Source organism: Pristiophorus japonicus, chromosome 18, assembly GCF_044704955.1.
Source record: "Pristiophorus japonicus isolate sPriJap1 chromosome 18, sPriJap1.hap1, whole genome shotgun sequence".
NCBI lineage: Eukaryota > Metazoa > Chordata > Chondrichthyes > Pristiophoridae > Pristiophorus > Pristiophorus japonicus.
The window spans coordinates 56,731,761-56,758,402 of NC_091994.1; the positions used below are offsets into that span (position 1 = coordinate 56,731,761).

The 26,642-nt window shown below is 45.1% G+C and overlaps 1 protein-coding gene across 5 annotated transcripts in view; it reads right to left on the bottom strand.

The window, feature by feature from the left end:
• Window positions 1-18,447: 18,447 nt before the first annotated feature.
• The window catches only part of LOC139228756 (polypyrimidine tract-binding protein 1-like), a 33,760-nt gene continuing 25,565 nt past the window's right edge, over window positions 18,448-26,642 (bottom strand). For all 5 annotated transcript variants that reach the window (XM_070860080.1, XM_070860077.1, XM_070860079.1 and 2 more), the window contains 2 exons: window positions 22,104-22,181; window positions 18,448-21,981 (listed from right to left, as the gene is read on the bottom strand). In XM_070860080.1, coding sequence (XP_070716181.1) covers window positions 21,849-21,981; window positions 22,104-22,181 — 211 coding nt within the window. In that variant the 3' untranslated portion in view covers window positions 18,448-21,848. The remainder of the gene's footprint in view (window positions 21,982-22,103; window positions 22,182-26,642) is intronic.

Genomic DNA, 26,642 nt, shown 5'->3' on the forward strand with positions numbered 1-26,642 from the left:
AACAGCAGCTCGGTTGGTATACGAATCGGAAGGGTCAGAAAGTGGACCAGAAGACGGTAGGGACAGTACCCGGGATGCCGGGGTACAGCGGCTCAACACGATCAATGTCCACTGTTCTTACAACAAGACGCCTCCAACAATGATGAGGGTCCTACTCAACGGGATATCCGTCAACATGGAACTGGACACGGGAGCTAGTCAATCTCTCATGAGCGTCCAACAATTTGAACAGCTGTGGCCGCACAAAAGCAACAGACCAAAACTCACAAGGATCGACACCAAACTAAGGACCTATACCAAAGAAATCATCCCAGTCCTTGGCAGCGCCATGCTCTCAGTCACACACAAAGGGACGGTGAACCGACTTTCCCTGTGGATTGTCCCCGGAGATCTCCCAGCACTGTTGGGGAGAAGCTGGCTGGCAAAACTAAATTGGAAATGGGATGACGCATGTCGTCAGAGGAATGGACTTCCTGCTCAACAGTTCTAAGTCATTTTGAACATCTCTTTCAGCCAGGTGTGGGCACCTTCAAAGGGGCTAAAGTTAAAATCTACATCACACAGGATGCCAGACCGGTCCATCACAAGGCTAGAGCTGTGCCTTCTATGATGAGGGAAAAGATTGAACACGAACTGGACCGGCTTCTGCGGGAAGGCATTATCTCACCCGTGGAATTTAGCGACTGGGCAAGTCCCATCATCCCAGTCATGAAGCCTGATGGATCCGTACGAATCTGTGGGGATTACAAGTCTACCAAAACAGAGTCTCCCTACAGGACCAATACCCGCTGCCCAGAGCAGAGGACCTATTTGCCACATTGGCTGGAGGAAAATTTTTCTCGAAACTAGATCTCACATCTGCGTATATGACGCAAGAACTGACCGAAGAGTCTAAGCTACTCACCACCATCAACACACATCGAGGCCTTTTTGTGTACAATCGATGCCCATTCGGCATCAGGTCGGCAGCTGCTATATTCCAGCGCAACATGAAGAGTCTGCTCAAGTCCATCCCGGGGAGGTTGTGCTTCAAGATGAAATACTCATCACGGGCAGGGACACCGACTCCCATCTCCACAATTTGGAGGAAGTACTAAGTCGATTGGATTGGGTAGGCCGAAGAGTTCAGAAATCCAAGTGTCTGTTTCTCGCGCTCGAGGTTGAATTTTTGGGCAGAAGGATTGCCGCTGATGGAATCCGCCCAACAGAGTCCAAAACCGAAGCAATTCGCCTGGCACTCAGGCCCCGGAATGTCTCGGAACTGCGCGCCTTTCTCGGGCTACTCAATTACTTTGGGAACTTTATGCAGAACTTGAGCACACTGCTGGAGCCTCTTCACGTGCTACCCAGGAAGGGGTGCGATTGGTTTTGGGGGGACGCCCAAGAACGCGTCTTCAATAAGGCACGCAACCTTCTATGTTCCAACAGTGTTTTAGCCTTTTTTGACCCAGGTAAAAAGCTAGTTCTTACATGTGATGCGTCAGCGTATGGGGTCGGGTGTGTTTTATAGCATGTCAATGGTGCGGGTAAATTACAACCCATTGCTTATGCCTCCAGGTCACTTTCGCGGGCGGAGCGCGGGTACGGTATGGTTGAGAAGGAGGCGCCCGTGTGTGTGTATGGTGTCAAAAAGATGCACCAATACCTTTTCGGGGCAAAGTTCGCATTAGAAACCAACCACAAGCCCCTCACGTCCCGACTATCCGAGTGCAAGGCAATAAACGCCAACGCCTCGCCGCGCATTCAGCGGTGGGCACTCATGCTGGCGGCTTACGACTACACAATAAGGCACAGACCAGGCACAGACAACTGTGCCAATGTGCTTAGCAAGCTACCCCTGGCGACCACGGAAGGGTCCGACGAACAGGACTGTAAGATGGTCATGGCAATCAATGCCTTTGAATCCACAGGTTCGCCCATGACGGCTCGCCAAATTAGAGCCTGGATGACCAGCGACCCCACGTTATCCTTAGTCAAAAGATGTGTTTTAACTGGTGACTGGGCAGAGGCTCGCGATGCCTGCCCCGAGGAGATCAAACTTTTCCATAGGTGCATGCATGAACTATCACTACAGGCAGACTGCCTGATGTGGGGCAACCGAGTAGTTTTGCCCTTGCGAGGCAGAGAAGCGTTTGTCCGGGAGCTCCACCGCGAGCACCCGGGGATTGTCCTTATGAAGACCCTAGCCAGATCCCACGTCTGGTGGCCTGGCATTGACGTGGACTTGGAGCTCTGCGTCCGGAGGTACACCATTTGTGCCCAACTCAGTAATGCCCCCAGGGAGGCCCCCATAAGCCCCTGACCCACCAAACCGTGGTCGCGGGTGCATGTAGACTATGCGCGTCCATTTATGGGCAAAATGTTCCTCGTAGTTGTAGATGCATTTTCAAAGTGGATCGAGTGCACCATTTTAAACTCGAGCACCACCTCCACCACTGTGGAGAGCCTTGGAGCTATGGTTGCAACGCACGGCATTCCTGACATATTGGTCAGTGATAATGGTCTGTGCTTCACCAGCACAGAATTTCAAGATTTTATAGTTGACCACGGCATAAATCACATTAAGACGGCACCATTCAAGCCGGCCTCCAATGGCCAGGCGGATCGAGCAGTGCAAATCGTTGAACAAGGCATGCTAAAAATCCAAGGTCCCATGCTGCAGGGCCGCCTGTCGCGACTGCTGCTGGCATACAGATCTCGTCCGCATTCGTTGACTGGGGTTCCCCCTCGCGCAACTATTGATGAAACAGACCTTAAAGACTAGGCTCTCGTTAATCCTCCCAGACATGCATGAAATTGTTGAGGTAAAGCGCCGGAAGCTAACTGAATACCATGACTGAAATTCGAGGGGGAGGTGGAATGAGATAGGGGACAAATTGTTTGTGCTAAACTATGGCCGGGGTCCCAAACGGCTTGCAGGGACAGTAACAGGCAAGGAAGGAAACAGGCTACTGGTTGTACAAATGGACAATGGCCAAACCTGCCGGAGGCATGTAGACCAAGTAAAAAGTAGATTCACTGATAACACTGAAGAACCAAAGGCAGACTACAATGTGGAACTCACACCACACCTGGTGGACAGACAGAAGGAACAACCTGAGGAAAGGGCAGTCTCAACAGACAGCCCAGGCGAGATACCAACAATCACACCGAAAGTAAAACTGACACCAAGGCAAACAACTGAACCACAACTAAGATGCTCCACGCGAGAGCGTAGACCACCTGAGAGACTGAATCTATAAAGACAATAAGACCTTGGGGGAGGGTGATGTCATGTATCTCACACTACTGTATATAACTGTATCTTACCATGCAATACATGACTGTAACTAGATATGACCTGTAACCACAAGCATACTTTACCACCAGGGGTGCACTTGCAGGAGACACTGCATACCTGTTCCACACAGGTATATAAAGGCAGGTCTCAGGCAAGTGTGGCACTCAAGAGCTGTGAAATAAAGGTACAGGTCCAGAGTGACCTTGACTTCAGCATGTGCCTCGTGTAAGTCTGTACTGCAGGGTCAGAACTTTACACTGTCTATTTCTGTCTTAAATTTATTCAATGACCCAGCCTCCACAGCTCTCTGAGGCAACGAATTCCACAGATTTACAACCCTCTGCGAGAAGAAATTCCTCCTCATCTCAGTTTTAAATGGGCGGCCCCTTATTCTAAGATCGTGCCCTCTAGTTCTAGTCTCCGCTATCAGTGGAAACATCCTCTCTGCATCCACCTTGTCAAGCCCCCTCATAATCTTATACGTATCAATAAGATCACCTCTCATTCTTCTGAATTCCAATGAGTAGAGGCCCAACCTACTCAACCTTTCCTCATAAGTCAACCCCTTCATCCCCGGAATCAACCTAGTGAACCTTCTCTGAACTGCCTCTAAAGCAAGTATATCCTTTCTTAAATGTGGAAACCAAAACTGCATGCAGTATTCCAGGTGTGGCCTCACCAATACCCTGTGTAACTGTAGCAAGACTTCCCTGCTTTTATACTCCATCCATTTCGCAATAAAGGCTAAGATACCATTGGCCTTCCTGATCACTTGCTGTACCTGCATACTAACCGTTTGTGTTTCATGCACAAGTACCCCCAGGTCCCGCTGTACTGCAGCACTTTGCAATCTTTCTCCATTTAAATAATAATTTGTTCTTCGATTTTTTCTGCCAAAGTGCATGACCTCACACTTTCGAACATTATCGCATTGCTGTGTGTGGGAGCTTGCTGTGCGCAAATTGGCTACCGCGTTTCCCACATTACAACAGTGACTATACTTCAAAGCGTTCTTCTTTGGCTGCAAAGCGCTTTGAGACTTTTGGTGGTCGTGAAAGGCGCTATAGAAATGCAAGTCTTTCTTTCAGTCGAGGATTCACTTCCACGGTGGTTGACAGGATCCTTGGCCTAGCCTGTACCATTTCCCGCACTTCTGCCCTTGCCCCTTCCCCTCCCTCCCAGACCCACGACAGGGTTCCCCTTGTCCTTTCCTCTCCCTCCCAGACCCACGATAGGGTTCCCCTTGTCCTTTCCCCTCCCTCCCAGACCCACGATAGGGTTCCCCTTGTCCTTTCCCCTCCCTCCCAGACCCACGATAGGGTTCCCCTTGTCCTTTCCCCTCCCTCCCAGACCCACGATAGGGTTCCCCTTGTCCTTTCCTCTCCCTCCCAGACCCACGATAGGGTTCCCCTTGTCCTTTCCCCTCCCTCGCAGACCCACGATAGGGTTCCCCTTGTCCTTTCCCCTCCCTCCCAGACCCACGATAGGGTTCCCCTTGTCCTTTCCGCTCCCTCCCAGACCCACGATAGGGTTCCCCTTGTCCTTTCCGCTCCCTCCCAGACCCACGATAGGGTTCTCCTTGTCCTTTCCCCTCCCTCGCAGACCCACGATAGGGTCCCCCTTGTTCTCACCCTCCCTCCCAGACCCACGATAGGGTTCTCCTTGTCCTTTCCCCTCCCTCGCAGACCCACGATAGGGTTCTCCTTGTCCTTTCCCCTCCCTCGCAGACCCACGATAGGGTCCCCCTTGTTCTCACCCTCCCTCCCAGACCCACGATAGGGTTCTCCTTGTCCTTTCCCCTCCCTCGCAGACCCACGATAGGGTTCTCCTTGTCCTTTCCCCTCCCTCGCAGACCCACGATAGGGTCCCCCTTGTTCTCACCCTCCCTCCCATACCCACGATAGGGTTCTCCTTGTCCTTTCCCCTCCCTCGCAGACCCACGATAGGGTCCCCCTTGTTCTCACCCTCCACCCCACCATCCTCCACAATGGACTGATCATCCTGTGCCATTTCTAACGTGTACCTCTATCTCACCATCTGATGAAATGCTCTGCAGCCTTTCCCCACCCTCTGCTCAGTAATCTATCTGCTGTATGTTGCATATTCGGCATTGCTTCTGACTCTGCAACTTCCTACGTTTATCACTCTGCACTGCCAATGACCCCAATCTCAGTTTAAACAAAGGCCGCCCTTCCCTGTTCCACCAGATATGGTTTCCTGTTTTGAATCTGTGTTGTAACTACACAACCTCGCCAGTTCCCCCTCGCCACTTTTGTCAAATGAATAATGTATTAGAATTATCTTCCAATGCCAGGAATAATTAATATTCTGCATCGTGCACTGTGGGGAAGCTGACAGATTGAATAAAGTGATAGAAATCCGTGAATTAAAATCAGCGACACAGTTACAGTTACATTCCCATTGCTTTCCGGTAACTGAATGTTCCACAGGAAAAAACACAGAAAGGAGTTGTACACACATAATGAAACAGAAATTTCCCTTTTCCTTGTCTTGCCTTCCTGCCTTAATTGCATCAAACTTGGGCCGACAGCCTTAACAGAAACACATCTGGCAAATCGACGTCAGATAAACACTTTACAGAAAATGTCACTCGCGAGAAATGCCTGTAATATTTATTTACAAAATGTATTGCCCAGCCTGTTTAGTGAAAAGACACAAGTCTGTGATTTAATGGGCACACATCAGGAAACTGCTCGGGAACAGCAAGCAGTGTTCCCTAAAACAACCTTTGCAACAATCTTTACTTGGGAGAGGCACACAGTTCACTGAAGCAGTGCATTCCATTGGGGAAATGAAGGGATTCTTCGCCGTTTTAAGAATGATGGGAGCCTGTTCAGCCGGGGTCGGTGATCCATGACCCAGTGTGCTGTCTGCTTAAGGCCCACCCTGACATGCTTCCATTATCACTTCTCCGCGGGTTGGCTTTATTTTAGCATTTGAAACAAACAAAACCTTTGTTCTGTAATATAGCGCTCACCTATATTCATTTGTTCAATCTGACTTTGGAACATCAGTAAAAACATTGGCGTATTTAGCTTGTGAAAGTCTCAATGCTTTGGATGAACTCGAGTATCACCGTCTGATGGGGCAACACGCCAGTCAATGGCAACTCCAAGCGACTCCCATTTTAATATTTACATATTAAACATGTATTCCAGCTTTTAAATGCTCAATCATTTTACATTCCTTAAAAGTGACAAAAATCTAACTGACATCAGCCTGCACCCACACACGAGCTGGTGCAGGAGGGCGACTGGATTGGACATCACCATAACCCAGGTCGGTGATTGGAGCGTGGGCAGGTACAGCAGGAGCGGCGAGGTCAGGGCGAAGGAGTGGCGAGAGATTGCAGAGCGATGTGATCGGGGTCCAGGAGAGGCGTGAGTTTGGGGCCCAGAAGAGGCGAGGGCCCAGGGGCAGCACGGGCCAGCCCACACTGCGATATGTGCGCACTAGGTCCGTGCAGCAGAGCTGGTCTCCAGTCGACTTGGTTAATCCTTGCCACTGGACCAAGACCTAGCTCTGTCAAGCCCGTGTGGTGGCTGGTGTGCAACGGCCACCCCACATTAAAAAAATCCACACAGGCATCTTCCACCCTTCAGGATGTAGTTCGGGATCTGGAATGTCAAGTCCTTCATTGAAACACCGGTGAACTCATCCTTTTTTGGTGTGGAAGTGGGTCATCCTCGATACAAGGGAGCGCCTAAGAAGAAGATACACTCCTCAACACATGCAACACCACCGAAGCTCACCTCTCCCTGTCTGGGTGGCCAGCGTTTTGGGAGGGCTTGTGTCTGGTTTTTTGACGCTGTTCCTAGAAACATAGAAAATAGGTGCAGGAGTAGGCCATTTGATCCTTCGAGCCTGCACCACCATTCAATAAGATCATGGCTGATCATTCCCTCAGTGCCACTTTCCTGCTTTCTCTCCATACCCCTTGATCCCTTTAGCCGCAAGGGCCATATCTAACTCCCTCTTGAATATATCCAATGAACTGGCATCAACAACACTCTGCGGTAGGGAATTCCACAGGTTAACAACTCTCTGAGTGAAGAAGTTTCTCCTCATCTCAGTCCTAAATGGCTTACCGCTAATCCTAAGACTGTGTCCCCTGGTTCTGGACTTCCCCAACATCGGGAACATTCTTCCTGCATCTAATCTGTCCAGTCCCATCAGGATCTTCTAAGTTTCTATGAGATCCCCTCTTATCCTTCTAAACTCCAGTGTATAAAGGCCCAGTTGATCCAGTCTCTCCTCATATGTCAGTCCAGCCATCCCTGGAATCAATCTGGTGAACCTTCGCTGCACTCACTCAATAGCAAGAACGTTCTTCCTCAGATTAGGAGACCAAAACTGAACACAATATTCCAGGTGAGGCCTCACCAAGACCCTGTACAACTGCAGTAAAACCTCCCTGCTCCTATACTCAAATCCCCTAGCTATGAAGGCCAACATACCATTTGCCTTCTTCACCGCCTACTGTACCTGCATGCCAACTTTCAATGACTGATGTACCATGACACTCAGGTCTCGTTGTACCTCCCCTTTTCCTAATCTGCCGCCATTCAGATAATATTCTGCCTTTGTGTTTTTGCCCCCAAAGTGGATAACCTCACATTTATCCACATTATACTGCATCTGCCATGCATTTGCCCACTCACCTAACCTGTCCAAGTCACCCTGCAGCCTCTTAGCGTCCTCCTCACAGCTCACACCGCCACCCAGCTTAGTGTCATCTGCAAACTTGGAGATATTACACTCTATTCCCTCATCCAAATCATTGTTTCGTTAGTTTCCTCAGCTTTGTGAGTTGATGTGTTATTTTGACCTGGATTCTCTCTTTCTTCCCTTATCACAAATACAAGATCGTCACCAATAAATCCATAGGGAATTCAGGTGAATATTCTTCACCCAAAGAGCGGTGAGAATGTGGAACTCACTAGCACAGGGAGTGGTTGAGGCAAATTACACAGATGTATTTAAGGGGAAGCTGGATAAATATGAGAGAGAAAGGAATAAGTGATGCCGATGGGGTGAGATGAAGTAAAGTGGGAAGAGGTGCAAGTGAAGCAGAAACACCAGTTAGGACACATGACCTGTTTGTGCTGTAAATTCTGTACATATCCCTTGAAGCAGGGAACCAATGTTTTGGGGCAATGGGTCAGATTGTTATAATGCAACCAGGGAGTAGGCTATGGTTTGTGAAGCATGCACTGAGTGAGTGCATAACACAAACTGCCTGACTAACATTCCACTGTAAACGTACCTGAACCATTCCATACTCCATCACTTCAGCTTTTATTTGCAGCGTTTCTTTCCATCGAATTTAGTGCCTTTCTCGATCTTCACTTCAGTCTCTCTTTCCTTACCCTTCTATTCACTTCTCACACGTTGTTTCTATCACTATGGGTGCCGTGAGGTAACAGCAGCAGACTATTAGTGAGCACCCGAGTTAGAGGTTGCAGTGAGCAGAGAATCAGGACAGGAGAATCACCAGGTCTCAGCCAGGATGACAGCTCCCTGGTGGTGAGAAGGGAATGCTCAGAACATTGCTGGAAGCTGGGTCTGGGAGGCCTTCGATAAGGTACCCCATAATAGACTGATCAATAAGGTCAGAAAATGTGGAGTCAGGGGACAAGTTGCAGAATGGATCACTAGCTGGCTGCAAGACAGAAAACAGAGAGTAGGGATAAAGGGTAGCTATTCAGTGGCAGAAGTTGGGCAATAAGAACATAATAGGAGCAGGAATAGGCCATACGACCCCTCAAGCCTGCTCCACCATTTAATAAGACCATGGCTGATCCGATCATGGATTCAGCTCCACTTCCCTGCCTGCTCCCCATAACCCCTTATTCCCTTATCAGTTAAGAAACTGTCTATCTATGTCTTAAATTTATTCAATGTCCCAGCTTCCACAGCTCTCTGAGGCAGCAAATTCCACAGATTTACAACCCTCAGAGAAGAAATTCCTCATCTCAGTTTTAAATGGGCGGCCCCTTATTCTAAGATTATGCCCTCTAGTTCTAGTCTCCCCATCAGTGGAAACATCCTCTCTACATCCACGTTGTCAAGCCCCCCTCAAAATCTTATACATTTTGATAAGATCACCTCTCATTCTTCTGAATTCCAATGAATAGAGGCCCAACCTACTCAACCTTTCCTCATAAGTCAACCCCCTCAACCCCGGAATCAACCTAGTGAACCTTCTCTGAACTGCCTCCAAAGCAAGTATATCCTTTCTTAAATATGAAAACCAAAACTGTACGCAGTATTCCAGGTGTGGCCTCACCAATACCCTGTATAACTGTAACAATACTTCCCTGCTTTTATACTCCATCCCCTTTGCAATAAAGGCCAAGATTCAATTGGCCTTCCTGATCACTTGCTGTACCTGCATACTAACCCGCAGGTCCCACTGTACTGCAGCACTTTGCAATTTTTCTCCATTTAAATAACTTCCTCTTTGATTTTTTTCTGCCAAAGTGTATAACCTCACACTTTGCAACATTATACTCCATCTGCCAAATTTTTGCCCACTCACTTAGCCTGTCTATGTCCTTTTGCAGATTTTTCATGTCCTCCTCACACATTGCTTTTCCTCTCATCTTTGTATCGTCTGCAAACTTGGCTACGTTACACTCGGTTCCTTCTTCCAAGTCGTTAATATAGATTGTAAATAGTTGGGGTCCCAGCACCGATCCCTGCGGCACCCCACTAGTTACTGATTGACAACCAGAGAATAAACCATTTATCCCTACTCTCTGTTTTCTGTTAGTTAGCCAATCCTCTATCCATGCTAATATATTACCCCCAACCCCATGAACTTTTATCTTGTGCAGTAACCTTTTGTGTGGCACCTTATCAAATGCCTTCTGGAAGTCCAAATACACCATATCCACTGGTTCCCCTTTATCCACCCTGTTCATTACATCCTCAAAGAATTCTAGCAAATTTGTCAAACATGACTTCCCCTTCATAAATCCATGCTGACTCTGCCTGACTGAATTATGTTTTTCCAAATGTCCTGCTACTGCTTCTTTAATAATGGACTCCAACATTTTCCCAACCACAGATGTTAGGCTAACTGGTCTGTAGTTTCCTGCTTTTTGTCTGCCCCCTTTTTTAAATGCCTTCTTTTTTTAAATAGGGGCATTACATTTGCAGTTTTCCAATCTGCTGGGAACTCCCCAGAATCCAGGGAATTTTTTAAAATTACAACCAATGCATCCACAATCCTTGCCGCTACTTCTCTTAAGACCCTAGGATGCAAGCCATCAGGTCCAGGGGATTTATCTGCCTTTAGTCCCATTATCTTACTGCGTACCACCACTCACCCAAAGCCTCTTGACTATCCACTGTTGGGATATCTTTAGTGTCCTCTACTGTAAAGACTGATACAAAATAGTTGTTCAGAGTTTCTGCCATCTCCATGTTCCCCATTACTAATTCCCCGGTCTCGTCCTCTAAGGGACCAACATTTACTTTAGCTACTCTCCTTTTTATATACCTATAGAAACTCTTGCTGTTTTTTTTATATTTCGTGCTCGTTTACTTTCATAGTCTATCTTCCCTTTCTTAATCATTTGTCATTCTTTGCTGGCTTTTAAAAGTTCCCCAATCTTCTGTCCTTCCACTAATTTTGGCCACTTTGTATGCCCTTGGTTTTAATTGGATACAGACCTTTATTTGTTTAGTTAGCCACGGATGGCTATCTTTTCTTTTACACCCTTTCCTCCTCACTGGAATATATTTTTTGAGAGTTGTGAAATATCTCCTTAAATGTACACCACTGTTCATCAACCGTCCTACACTTTAATCTATTTTCCCAGTCCACTTTAACCAGCCCTCGTACCTTCATAGTCTCCTTTATTTAAGCTCAGTACGCTGGTTAGAGATCCAACTTTCCCACTCTCCAGCTGAATTTGAAATTCAATCATGCCATAATCACTCAGAGGGGATGGTTTATTAATCCTGTCTCATTACACAGGACCTGATTTAAGATAGCCTGCCCCCTGGTTGGTTCCATTACATACTGCTCAAGGAACCCATCCCTTATGCACTCTTCCCCAATAGCAGGTAGGGGTGTTCCACAAAGATCAGTGCTGGGTCCACTGTTATTCACTATTTATATTATCGATTTTGACTTTAAAATCAAAAACACCATTTCTAAATTTGCTGATGACACCAAATTGGGGGATAGTCAATACCAAGGAGGGCTGCAACACATTACAGGAGGACAGTGATAAATTCAAAGTGACTATTTGTGCTGCTTTCTCTGTCCAATGGCCGCTCTCAATCCTCCCACCTACACCAGACATGGGGCCACGAACCTCAATCATTCCGACCGAGCCTGCTGATCCTCTGCTGGACCCAGTGAGTGGCTCTGACACGCCAATTTGTGAGGGGGAGGAGAGAGACTGGGGATGGAGGGGGGGGGGGCGGGGAGAGAGGGAAGAGAGATAATGGACTCAACATTTTCCCGACCACAGATGTTAGGCTAACTGGTCTATAGCTTCCTGCTTTTTGTCTGCCTCCTTGTGTTGGGGTAAGGGACTTCAGTTGGAGGAGGGTGCACTTGTGCTGATGAAAGGCACTTCAGCAGGGGAGGGATGCACTTGCACTGGGGTACAGGACTTTAATTGGAGGGAGGGATGCGCTGGCGCTTGGGTAAGGCACTCCTGCTGGCACTTGGTTGCTCCTGGGGAGATCGATTCTCCGTACTTGTGGAAGTCAAAGTGGATCGAGTTATAATTTGCAAAGTCAGTGAGAACTTAGGCTTGGCAGTTCGTTACACATTCCAGAGAAACTTCAGGGGACCAGAGACAAAGGGTGGCCATTTTTACAATACAAAAACACATCCTAATAAATTTGCAGAATGGGCAAATAATTGCAAATGATGTTTAACAGATCAATGTGAGGTAGTCCATTTTGGTCAGAATAGAGAGGCCACATTACTTGGCGGGGGGGGGGGGGGTCCGGATCTAGGTGGGGTAGAGGAACAAAGATCTCAGAGTACAAATATACAAATCACAAAGTTGTGACACAGGTTAGCAAGGCCGTAGAAACAAACCAAGCACTAGGGTTTATTTCTAGAGAGAATTGAAAAATAGACCTTTATCAAACCTTGGTTAGACCACACTTAAGAATATTGCATGCAGTTCTGGTCACTATTATAAAAAGGATATAAAGGCACTGGAGAAGGTGCAGATAAGATTTACAAGGATGTTACCAGAAATGCAAGGGTATACATCAGGAAAGAATTAACAGGCTGGGTCTCTTCTCTTGAAAAAAGGCAGAGGGGTGATCTAATAAGAGTCTTTCAAATTATGAAAGGTTTTGCTAGAGTGGATAGAGAGAGAATGTTTCCACTAACAAGGGAAGGGAATATACGACACTGAAAAGTGTGGAAGAACAAAGGGACTGTGGAGTGCAGGTCCACAGATCCCTGAAGGTAGCAGGCCAGGTAAATAAGGTGGTTAAGGCAGCATATGTAATTCTTGCCTTTTTTAGTCGAGGCATGGAATACAAAGGCAAGGACCTTATACTTGAATTGTATAAAAAAAACAGGTTAGACCACAGCTGGAGTAGTGTGTGCAGTTCTGGTTATATTACAGGAAAGATATGATTGCACAGTGCAGAGAAGATTTACAAGAATGTTGCCTGGACTGGAGAATTTTGGCTATGAGGAAAGATTGGAGATGCTGGGTCTGTTTTCTTTGGAACAAAGGGGAGACCTGATTGAGGTGTATAAAACTGAGGGGCCTGGATAGAGTGTATAAAAAGGACCCATTTCCCTCGAGAGGTCAACAACCAGGGAACATAGATTCAAAGTAATTGGGGGGAAAGTATAGAGGGGATATTTCATCACCCAGAGGGTTGGGGGGGGGGGGGGGGTGGTGTCTGGAACTCACTGCTTGAAAGGGTGGTAGAGGCAGAAACCCTCACATTTAAAAAGTACTTGGATGTGCACTTGAAGTGCCGTAACCTGCAGGGCTATGGACCAAGAGCTGGAAAGTGGGATTAGGCTGGGTAGCTCTCGGTTGGCCAGCGCAGACACGATGGGCCGAAATGGCCTCCTTCCGAGCTGTAAGTTTCTATGATTCTATGACTTATGGGGAAGAGCATGAACTGGAGGCCATCAATAAGATAGTCACCAAGAAATCCAATAGGGAATTCAGAAGAAACTTCTTTATCCAGAGAGTGGTGAGAATGTGGAAGTTGAAGCGAATAGTATCGATGCATTTAAGGGGAGGCTAGACAAGCATGAGGGAGAAGGGAACAGAGGGTTACGTTGACAGTTTTAGATAAGGAAAGACAGGAGGAGGCTTGAGTGGAGCATAAACACCAACATGGACTGGTTGGGCCAATAGGCTGGTTTCTGTGCCGTATATCCAATGTAAGCCTAGGAAGTAATGTCAAAGAGTGGTCTTTGAGTAAACTGGACTTGGATATCGAGGTGCACTATCAAAATAACCGCAGAAATAAATGGTAAGTAGTGATGTAGGTAGCACAAATACCAGATAAAATGTAATACGGAGAAATGTGAGGGTGATGCATTTCGGTAGGAAGAATAAAGAGAAGTATACACTGGTAAAACTTCCCCCAATTACAATAGGGGTATACAAGGCTTTAGTCAGGCTCCATCTCATTTTGGAGTATTGTCCAGCCACCTCAGGAGGGACATGTGACTCAGATAATTCCCCATCTGAGACTCAAGAATCTGGGGGTCCTTGTGCATGAAACACAGTTAGTATGCAGGTACAGCAAGGCAAATGGAATGTTGGCCTTTATTGCAAGGGGGATGGAGTATAAAAGCAGGGCAGTCCTGCTATAACTGTACAGGGTATTGGTGAGGCCACACCTGGAGTACTGCGTAGTTTTGGTCTTCGTATTTAAGGAAGGATATACTTGCTTTGGAGGCAGTTGAGAGAAGGTTCACTATGTTGATTCTGGACTTGAGGATAGGTTGAATCTATATACATTGTTCAGAAGAACGAGAGGTGATCGTATTGAAACACAAGATAATGAGGGGGCTAGACAAGGTGGATGCAGAGAGGATATTTTCAGTTGAAACTAAAACTAGGAACATCCCATTTAAAACTTGAGAAATTTCTTCTGGGGTTAATAAATCTATGTAATTCTCTGCCCCAGAGAGCTGTTGAGGCTGGGTCATTGAATATATTTAAGGCAGAGATGAGATTTTTGAGCAATAAGGGAATAAAAGGGTTATGGGGAGTGGGCAGGGAAGTGGAGCAGAGTCCATGATCAGATCAGCCATGGTCTTTTTGAATGGCAGAGCAGGCTAGGAGGGGCCAAATGGACTACTTATGCTCCTATTTCTTGCGTTAACAAAATTAGGAGCCCTCGAGCCTGCTCCGTCATTCAGTAAGTTCATGGCTGATCCAACTCAACTCTTTCCCACTCTATCCCAAAAATCTATCAACCTCAATCTTGAATATACTCCATGACTGAAAATACACAGCCCCCTGGGTAGAGAATTCCAAAGATTCACAGCCCACCGAGTGAAGAAATTTCTCATCAGTCCTAAATGGCCAACCCCTTTTCCTGAGACCATCCCTAGTTGTAGAGACTCCAGCCAAGGGAAACAGCCTTCCAGCATCTATCCTTTCAAGCCCTTTAAGAAATGTGTGTGTTTCAATGAGATCACCGTTCATTCTTCTCAACTTTGGAAAATATAGGCCCATCTCTTCTCGTAGGACAACCCTCATCCCAGGAATCGGTCTAGTGAACCACTATTGCACCCTCGTAAGGCAAGTGTATCCTTCCTTAAGGATACCAAAATGGTGCTCAGTACTCCAGGTGTGGTCTCATCAAAGCCCTGTACAATTGCAGCAGGACTTCCTTACTTTTGTACTCCAACCCCCTTGCAATAAAGGCCAACATACCATTTGCCTTCCTAATTGCTTGCTGCACCTGCATTTTAAACTTTGTGATTCATGTACCCAGATCTCTATGAATACCAACATTTGTTAGTCTCACTATTATTCTGCTTTCCTATTCTTCCTACCAAATGTACCTTCATACTCCATCTGCCAGCTTATTGCCCACTCACTTGTCCTTCTCATAGCTTACTTTCCCCACCAGCAAACTTGGATACATTATATTCAGTTCCCTCATCTAAGTCATTAGCTGGGGGCCAAGCACCAATCCTTGCGGCACCGACTAGTTACAGCCAAAACACTGATCCTTGCAGCACCCCAGTAGTTACAGCTGCCAACCCAGAAATGGCCTGTTTGTACTTGGAGGTTGAGGAGACCTGACCCAGATATTTAAATGGCACAGCCCTCCCGCAAGGCATGTTTTACAGTGACAACGTAGACCTACCAGCACAAACCGAGGAGACAACTTCGACACCCAGACGGCAACTTAGCACTGGATCAGGATTCCAGAGATAGTGGATACTCCTTCCTCGAGTTTGAATCCTGGACAATGTGATCATGGCATAGAAAATCAATTCTGGAGAAGAAATAGTGGGTCTGTAGTTTGTTGACAAGGAGCCATAAGAAATAGGACATACAGCCCCTTGAGCCTGCTCAGCCATTTAATACGATCATGGCTGATCTGATCATGGATTCTGCTCATTTCCCTGCCCGCTCCCTATAGCCCTTTATTCCCTTTCAGCTCAAAAATCTGTCTATCTCCACCTTAAGTATATTCAATGACCCAACCTCCACAGCTCTCTGGGGCAGAGAATTCTATAGATTTACAACCCTCAAAATCTCAGTTTTAAATGGGCAGCCCCCTATTCTATGAAGTCCATGGAGAAGGTACAGGAGATAATACCAGAGATGCAAGGCAATAATTACAAAGATAAACTTGGTTAAGAAATCTTGTTCAAAATTGAGGTTTTGCTAAATGAGAAAAATGATTTGTACCTTTCAATGAGCTGGTAACACAGGAGGGTGTCAATTTATCAATGGAATAGGAGAGATGTACTATTGGAAGGTAATGCCAGAACAGAAAGAGGTGGAAGCAGAATAGCTTTTGAAAATACAAGTGGATAAAACCTTGACACTTAAAATTCTGAATTGGAGAATTTAAAAAAATGAACAGGAATGCACTGCCTGGAGATGGTGGAAGCAGATTCAAAGAGGATACTTAAAAAAGGAAAAAATTGCAGGGCAATGGGGAAAGAGCAGGCAACTGGGACTAATTGAATAGCTGTACCAAAGAGCCAGCACAGGTTCGATGGAGAAATAGCAGAGGGATTAAATGGATAGCAGTGCTGGTGTACACAGAATTCCCCAAATGCATTTTGCTCCTCTGCTTTATACATTACGATTTGACTTTGTGTTTCAGTAACACTCGGGGGGTTTGTGGGAAACCAGCAGCCCCTATGAATAGGATACGCTGGTGAGAATGGAGATAATGACATGTCACAGCAACATGTCCCAGCACATCACACCATAGCAATCAGGAGCAATGCCTAGCTCTGGGGTTCTGTGGCCACGTGTAACATTGGTGAACTGGTGTCAGCTAATGTCACCAAGCCTTGACCAAATGCCATCATGGTGGACAGCACAACCAAGCCCGATTGTTTAACGTCACCTAGAATTGTGAGGGCACAATCAGGAGTGGGAAGAATCCAAGCAGATGCTCCCCTTCCAGCCCCAGCAGCTGTAGCACTCAGACTACTGCCTGGGTGACCAGAGTTCAGGGATGGAATCTGGAACCTTTCCCATCAAAGATACTGGGTCTATTTCCAGAGAGGACTAATGGAGGAGAGCATTCGTGGTCCAAGAGCACACAATAACCAAATCACTATCCCAGTCACTGGTAAGTATGTTTCTTGCACCAGAAAGGCATCAAGGGACAACTTCAACAGAGCTAGCTTTGTTTGACATAGATCAGATCCAAAAGAGGTAAAATGGGATGTTAAATCACTATTTCACCCTCGCACTTTGATTTTCTCCCTCCCTCTGGAGGACAAGGAATCCTGCTGGGGATCATTTCCACAAGTGGCCAACACTCCCCAGGCTTCATATGCAAGTGGAGAGTGGGCAGGCCAAGCCAGCTCAACCCAGCCCTCACAGCCATACCTTCCAGCACTGACTAGGATCTTCATGCTTCTATGGCACTATTGGCATTTAGCTATTAGGTAATTAAGCTCAAGGTGACAAGCATTTACAATGCTCATGTTCCACATTTAGACTGGGGAAAGCCAGAACAGCTAGAATTAAAGTTTATAAAAAATGTACGGCCGTGTTTCAGTGTGGGTGATCAGTTGAGCTAGTTGCCAGTGTAAGCCCAATTAGTTGACATGTGACTAGAACACAAACTTAGTACAGAAATGACCAAAATTAAGAGTGCACGTTAAAAAGTTAATGCAATGTTTTTAGAAGCATTGCGGACAGAATTAGATTCGATGCAATGAGATGGCGTAGTGCTGTTCTACAGCTATAACAATGCAGCCGTGCAGAAGTTTATTCATTACTCTAACTCTACATTCAACTAGTTACTTGATCCTCAGTATAAGCATCAACAATGCTGCTCACTGCACTACCCCACCTTGGCCTTGTTTTTTTTGGGGGGGGTGGTTTGAACAAAGAGGGCAAGGGGCAGAAAGGAGCACCTAGTCTGTGCTCTGGCCCCAAGTCACCTTGCAGCCTTCAAGCTCAGCACCAAAGTCTAGTGGGAGGTGCAAAGTTTACTATCTGCTGTCCATTAAGAGTGGGGCCAATGACTGGTTTGACACGCCAGGACTGTCCCACCTGTACATATTTTCCATTCGGCTGGGTCACAGATTGGTCACTTAGCAACCAGAAGCGGTTCACACTGAACTGGCCTTGAACTAGTCGGTGTGTATGTAGGGCGACGGGTAATTGTGCAGTGTGTGTGTGTGATACCAGGGGAGCAAGGAGAGGAGAGAGGATGGTCAGTGTTTCATTTTAAAGAACATTGCTGCTTTAGGTCAAAGTAGGACTGGAATTAAAATGTAAAAGAATAGCAATCAAGTGAAAACAGAAAACCGCTTAAACAGAAACAGCAATGCATTTTGTTCCATCATGGGGCAGTTAAAATAAGCCCTTAGTAGCTGTGATGACAGTTATAAACACAGTAGACAAGCTGAAATATTCAGATAAAAGGAACAGCAATCAGACACAAAAAAGGAGAGATCAGAAAAATAAAGAATGAAGCAGTTTATTGAAGGTGCAAGTACTACATTGGCCAGAGCTGTTAATGGTTGTAAAAGAAAATTGCATAATCTAAAATGGTGGTACACTGGTGAATGTATTCATACAGCTACAAATTCATTAGAAAATTATTTTAATCTTTTCTCTTTGCATTACAAACATTCTTCTCAATAGAAGAGGAATTGTTTTGTGAAAAACCCTTTTACATATGAAACCTGACAGCTGGTTTTTTTTTTCAATCAAAATATACAAGACAATGCTTCCATATAAAAACCGCTTTTGTTCCCCATAGCCTCTCTAGGTAAAAAAAGTTATGAATATTTACACCTTTTTTTTCAAACATTCTTTACAGCTGAAAAGAGGGAATATTTCTTTAAAGAAACCAAGGACAAAAATAGAGGTGGAGTTGTATTCTGGTCTGAAAGCCACATGCGTTTTAAGTAGGCAGCACCTCAATTTTAAAGGAACAGATTGGATCCCCTAAACATACAACAACCAGTCAATGTGCACAATGCACTACAATCACATATGAGGGCTACAAGAGGAATAGTAAAATGTGAAGAACTAAGACTTCAGAAGGCACAACAACTTTGGTCCATGAAACCCTGAAAAAAAACTAAAAAATCCATTAGTCAGTTGACATGCGTCACTCTGAACATTCTGCTCTTAAAGTAAACTATTGCTCATTAGGTTAGGCACAAGATCCACATGGTCATTAATGAGCACTCGTACACAGCATCAGTCCAAAGGTACAAATGTTCATCGCTAGGACTCCAGCATTTAGCCCATATTATGGAATGTTTGGGAAGTGGATGTGAAGTATTTTCTTTCCACTAATCAGAAGGAAAAGGAGATTGTTACATTTGGACAATAGGGAAACCATGAATTGTTAGCAAGAAGGATTAAAGTTAACCTAAGTGCCAACTGAGGAACCTGTTTACAGCAGTGGATGATGAGTGTATTAGTTTCAAAAAGGTGTCAGGACTCAGTACATTCCAATAGGGCTTGAAGCAGCTACAGAATCCATTCTCCCCATGCCAATCTGCTGAGCTACACAACTAAAGCACAAGCTGTCCTTATCTGTCCAGAAAGTAAGAAAACTGCAGCAAGGTGACTAGCTCCATGTTGTGGTACGCCAAGGCCTACCCCTACCCCACAGGCACATGTACAGGCCCACAACCCCATACACAGCCACATCTAAATAAAAATAACTTTCTCCACTAAAGTAAAATCAGTAATCTTACAGGTAGCTCGAGAACGCATTGGAGACCACATGACTACCCAGGTATTTAGTCAGCAAATGGAATATTCTACCTACCCCACATCACCATGCAGACTGCTGCCACTCAGGAAAAGCAACATTTTACCCCCTCTGCACTTCTGGTAGTTTGTTAATCTGCTGAATCATTCTCAAATGAAACTCTGGGTTACAGGTTAAGAATTTGATTGTACTCAATAACTAATGCCTTTACTGTGTTAAGTGCATCAATACAGTACCTGTACATGGGGCCAAATCACAGCCACCTTGTGCATGGGCAGAAGGCTCAAGTACTGTAGTGAGCACTCAATATTTATTGTAGGAACCTCTTTGTCAATGCTGTACTCGTGCACAAGGGAACAAGGCAGGATAAAAATGGAATGAAATACTGGGTGGCAAAAAAGACAGATTGACAGGACAAATCCGTTCTCATTTGAACCCAGAACGAATATACAAATCAAAAAGCAAAAATAAAAATGAAAGCAATTTACCAAAGACGCATAAAAACATAACTGCACATCATGCCAGAATTTCAGCTGACCCACTAAATGAATCAGCAAGAGGTGCCAGAGCACACTGCAGTTCACTGACATTACACCAGGCTTGGTCACAATGCAGGTGTACAGAGCAGAAATCTCAGCTCAAAAATTGATTAAAATCAAAAAATCATACTAAACAAAATACAAGGTAGAAAATACACATTCTATGGACTCAGTAAGATAATAAAACACACCGACTATAAAATACATAAGATATTGAATATAGAAGGCAACAAGCCTAGGCCATTCAAAATTGGGACCGTTCCTGGTTACCGGACAACAAAGGCAGGATAATGCAGTAGCTTCCTCCTGGGGAGATGACAGAGTCATTAACTAGGATTACTGGGCTGACCAGAGCCCTTCTGGACTGAGGCTGAACACATTCATGTTTCATTACAAGTGACTTCTGCAGACTAGATCTGGAGGTGCTCGTGGGGTGTGACAACAGATGTCCATTCCTGTAAAATGCTACACATTTATATTCATGCAATTAGTTGGCTGTGTGCCTTAGTCTAAAGTTTGATTCAGTGACATCAACATAACTGGCAAAGAGATTGTTTTTTTTAAAAAAGGGGGTAAGAGTACAATCCAATTAAAGTCACAGCTAGCCAGCTGAAACACTCCATTACAAATACTACACCAGCCCATAGGCTGCAGAAAAGCTTCACATTTACACTGCTTCAATTGGTTAAATCAATGCTTAACAGCATAGTTCTGCACTGGGCAAGTCAGATTAATGGCAAGGCCACCAGGCTATTGACAGTAAATAGCTATCCATCCCAAATGGGTCTTCTGGGGAGGAGAGAAAAAAAATAAGGGCAAAATAATCAAAAGGAATGGGATGAGGAAAAAAAAACTGGAAAGCTTGCTGCCCAAGAGTGGTGGCACAATGGCCAATATATCCAAAACCTGAAGGTGGATGGATACAGCTGCAAAGTCATTTAAAGCTACTACAGGCCCAATTCTCTTCCATTTCTTTGCCCCTGCCACCACCCCTCGCCAAATACACCACCTGCAATTTGGGTAACCAGCAACATGAGCAAACAAGCAGCAAAAATCATTGCTCGAAACAAACCGTAAAGCACATAACCAGAAACAGACAATTATAAAATGGCCCTCGTTTCATTATAAAGACATAAGGCACAGGATAATCATTTAAATGAAAGTAGAGCATATGCTTAAATTATCCACACTTCTGTATTATAGTGGTATGGATACCCAAGGGGGTAAAGACTTTAAAGGCGTATTACGCAACCTGATATTAGGTGCACAGTCTTGGGTAATCCAAGAGAAATATTTGCAACCTGTAAACTTTTAGAAGAATTTCAAACGCTGAATTAAGAGCAACACTAGCACAAGCCAATCTGAGAAACTGATTGAGACGGGCAGCATTGCTACCATAAAACAGGATGTCATTGCAGTAAACTTCAAAAAGTTTGCTTTTAAAAAAGATAGAACTGTGGTCACTTTTGGGTAATTTTTCAGCAATGTAGCTGCTTTGAGGTCTAGTGGTGTCTCTGCAATAAGAGAATCGATCATTGTGCCCATAGGCTAAGCAGGACTCCAGAGAATGGCTGGAAGTCCATGTCAGAACTTTAAATGGTTGACTTGGAGAAGGAAACTCTGAGGTGATGGTTTTCTCCGAGGTCGTGATTATGAAGATCAATAAGAGCCTGGATTGCTTCTTCCACGGAACTCATCTGGATGAGAGCCATCTTGCGATCCTTCCTACAGTTACAAGTAAACAGATTTTAATATAAAGACAGAGCTAAACCCCCCTCAATACCCAGGAGGTGGTCACTGAAACTCAAGCATGAGACACAGAAATCTGATCAGAAAATGCAACTTACTGAAAGAACTTGAAAGCTTTGACCATGCCACTTGTGCTCGAGAACAGCATCTTCAGATCCTCTTCAGCAACAGATGGTCTGGAATAAAACAGGCAATCATAATCCTTGCAGATGGCCCAACAGATCAGTTCGGTACAGTCCATTCAATGTGACATGCTTGTGTATTACAAGCCAAACTTGTGCACTGCAGCTTCCCTTCCAAAATGAGTCAAAAACTGCAGGGCACTAGTGTAGTTTAAAAAACTAGCTTGATACCCAAAAAGTTTCAAGGAGGGCAGAAGAGAGCTGAAGGTAAAGGTTACACAGCCAGATAGGGAATGGGTGGCCAATAGGAAGAGCAGTGCAAGGAAGGGAGTGCGGTCATCCCCCTGCAAAACAGATACACCGCTTTGGGTACTGCTGAGGGGGAAAGCAGCAGCAGCCGCCAAGTTCATGGCACCATGGGTCACTCTGCTGCACAGGAGGGCAGGAAAGAGTGGGAGAGCGATAGTGATAGGAAATTCAATTGTAAGGGGAATAGATAGTAGGAGTTTCTGCAGCCGCAACCGAGACTCCAGGATGGTATGTTGCCTCCCTGGTGCAAGGGTCAAGGATGTCTCTGAGCAGGTGCAGGACATTCTGAAAAGGGGAGGTGAACAGCCAGTTGTCATGGTGCATATAGGTGCCAACGATTAGATAAAAAAAATGGGATGAGGTCCTAAGAGACTAATTTAGGGAGCTGGGAGCCAACTTAAAAAATAGGACCTCAAAAGTAGGAATCGCAGGATAGCTCAGATGAATACGTGACTTGAGCAGTGGTACAGAAGGGAGGGATTCAAATTCCTGAGACATTGGAACTGGTTCTGGGGAAGGTGGGACCAATACAAACCAGACAGTCTGCACCTGGGCAGGACCGGAACCAATGTCCTAGGGGGAGTGTTTGCGAGTGCTGTTGGGGAGGAGTTAAAACTAATATGGCAGGGGGAGGGGAACCTATGCAGGGAGACCGAGGGAAATAAAATGGAGGCAGAAGCAAGCGATAGAAAGGAGAATAGTAAGAGTGGAGGGCAGAGAAACCCAAGGCAAAAAACAAAAAGGGCCACATTACAGCAAAATTCTAAAAGGGGCAAAGTGTGTTAAAAAGGCAAGCCTGAAGGCTCTGTGCTTCAATGCGAGGAGTATTTGGAATAAGGTGGACGAATTAACTGCGCAGACAGCAGTTAATGGATATGATGTAATTGGCATCACGGAGACATGGCTCCAGGATGACCAAGGCTGGGAACTCCAGGAGTATTCAACATTTAGGAAGGATAGGCAGAAAGAAAAAGGAGGCAGGGTGGCGTTGATAATTAAAGAGGAAATTAATGTAAGGAGGGACATTAGCCTGGATGATGTGGAATCTGTATGGGTGGAGCTGCGGAATACCAAAGGGCAGAAAACATTAGTGGGAGTTGTGTACTGACCACCAAACAGTAGTGAGGTTGGGGACAGCATAAAACAAGAAATAAGGGATGTGTGCAATAAAAGGTACAGCAGTTATCATGGCCGACTTTAATTTACATATTGATTGGGCTAACCAAACTGGTAGCAATGCGGTGGAGGAGGATTTCCTGGAGTGTATTAGGGATGGTTTTCTAGACCAATATGTCGAGGAAACAACTAGAGAGCTGGCCATCCTAGACTGGGTGATGTGTAATGAGAAGGGACTAATTAGCAATCTTGTTGTGAAAGGCCCTTTGGGGAAAAGTGACCATAATATGGTAGAATTCCTTATTAAAGATGGAGTGTGACAAAGTTAATTCAGAATCTAGAGTCCTCAACTTAAGGAAAGGTAACTTCAACAGTATGAGGTGTGAATTGGCGAGAATAGACTGGCAAATGATACTTAAAGGGATGACTGTGGATAGGCAAACATTTAAAGATCACATCGATGAACTTCGACAATTGTACATCCCTGTCTGGAGTAAAAGTAAAACGGGGAAGGTTTTACCATGGCTAACAAGAGCAATTAACGATAGTGTTAAATCCAAGGAAGAGGCATATAAATTGGTCAGAAAAAGCAGCAAACCTGAGGCCTGGGAGAAATTTAGAATTCAGCGGACGACTAAGGGTTTAATTAAGAGGGGGAAAATAGGAGTACAAGAGGCAGCTTGCTGGGAACATAAAAACTGACTGCAAAAGCTTCTAGATATGTGAAGAGAAAAAGATTAGTGAAGACAAACGTAGGTCCCATGCAGTCAGATTCAAGTGGATTTATAATGGGGGAAACAAAGAAATGGCAGACCAATTGAACAAATACTTTGGTTCTGTCTTCACGAAAGCACAAATAACCTTCCGGATGTACTAGGGGACCGAGGGTCTCGTGAGAGAGAACAAATACTTTGTTGTTGTTATAAAGATATCCTTATTAGGCAGGAAATTGCGTTAGGGAAATTGATGGGATTGAAGGCCGATAAATCCCCAGGACCCGATAGTCTGCATCCCAGAGTACTTAAAGAAGTGGCCCTAGAAATAGTGGATTCATTGGTGATCATTTTCCATCAGTCTATTGACTCTGGATCAGTTCCCATGGACTGGAGGGTAGCTAATGTAACACCACTTTTTTTAAAAAAGGAGAGAAAACAGGTAATTATAGACCAATTAGCCTGACATTAGTGGGGAAAATTTTGAAATTAATTATTAAAGATGAAGTAGCAGCACATTTGGAAAACAGTGACAGAATCAGTCCAAGTCAACATGGAGTTATGATAGGGAAATCCTGCTCGATGAATCTTCTGGAATTTTTTGAAGATGTAGCTAGCAGAGTGGACAAGGGAGAACCAGTGGTTGTGGTGTATTTGGACTTTCAAAAGGCTTTTGACAAGGTCCCATACAAGAGATTGGTGTGCAAAATCAAAGCACCTGGTATTGGGGGTAATGTACTGACGTGGATAGAGAACTGGTTGGCAGACAGGAAGCAGAGAGTCGGGATAAACGGGTTATTTTTGGAATGGCAGGCAGTGACTAGTGGAGTGCTGCAGGGCTCAGTGCTGGGATACCAGCTCTTTACAATATACATAAATGATTTGGATGAATGAATTGAGTGTAATATCTCCACGTTTGCAGATGACACTAAACTGGGTGGCAGTGTGAGCCATGAGGACAGCAAGAGGCTGCAGAGTGACTTGGACAGGTTAGGTGAGTGGGCAAATGCAGTATAATGTGGATAAATGAGAGATTATCCACTTTGGGGGCAAAAATACAAAGGCAGATTGTCTGAATGGTGGCAGATTAGGAAAAGGGGAGGTGCAACAAGACCATGGTTCATCAGTCATTGAAAGCTGGCATGCAGGTACAGCAGGCAGCAAATGGTATGTTGTCCTTCATAGCTAGGGGATTTGAATAAAAGAGCAGGGAGGTCTTACTGCAGCTGTACAGGGCCTTGGTGAGACCTCACCTGGAATATTGTGTTCAGTTTTGGTCTCCTAATCTGAGGAAGGACGTTTTTGCTATTGAAGTGCAGCGAAGGTTCATAAGACTGATTCCAGGGATGGCTGGACTGACGAGAGACTGGATCAACTGGAGTTTAGAAGGATGAGAGGGGATCTCAGAAACGTATAAGATTCTGACAGGACTGGACAAGTTAGAAGATGTGGGAAGAATGTTCCCAATGTTGGGAAAGTCCAGAACCAGGGGATATAGTCTAAGGATAAGGGGTAGGCCATTTCGGACTGAGTTGAGAAACTTCACTGAGTTGTTAACCTGTGGAATTCCCTGCTGCAGAGTTGTTGATACCAGATCATTGGATATAGTCAAGAGGGAGTTCGATATGGCCCTTACGGATAAAGGGATCAAGGGGTATGGAGAGAAAGCAGGAAAGGGATACTGAGGGAATGATCAGCCATGATCTTATTGAATGGTGGTGCAGGCTCGAAGGGCCGAATGGCCTACTCCTGCACCTATTTTCTATGTTTCTATGAAACGGTCAACTGTCTTGTGTGAGATGTTGAAACAGAAGCCTGGTCTGCCCTTCAGGTGGAAGTAAAAGATCCCAAGACACTATTCAAAGAGCAGAGTACACCTGTCCAGTATTTATCACTCAACAAATACCTAAAAAGATTATCTAATCATTATCTCATTGCTGTTTCTGGAACCTTGCAGCATATTTTCTACTTTACAATAGCAACTACACTTTCGAAGTACTTAATTGGATGTAAAGTGCTTTGAAATGCAGAGCATATGAAAAGCACTGTATAAATTCACGGTTTGCTCTTTTTCCTTCAAATAACCTCATGGCTTCTGCAGGTAATGTGAATTAGAAGGCAACTGCTTGGCTGATTGAGGCCATTGGCTATTACTGCTGGAGACCTCAGCCTGGGAATATAAAGTTCAGTCCACGCAGCCTATTTCAAGTGGCAGAGAAAATTAAATCTACAATTGCTGGAAATTAAATTTTAAAATATCCTCAAAGGCAGAGTATAGCCCAGAAACAAGCATTCAACATTTCAACAAATGTGGCCCTTGTGCTCAAGACACCAATGTGCTCAGCCTTTCAAGCACTGCATATTGTTTGAAGTGATT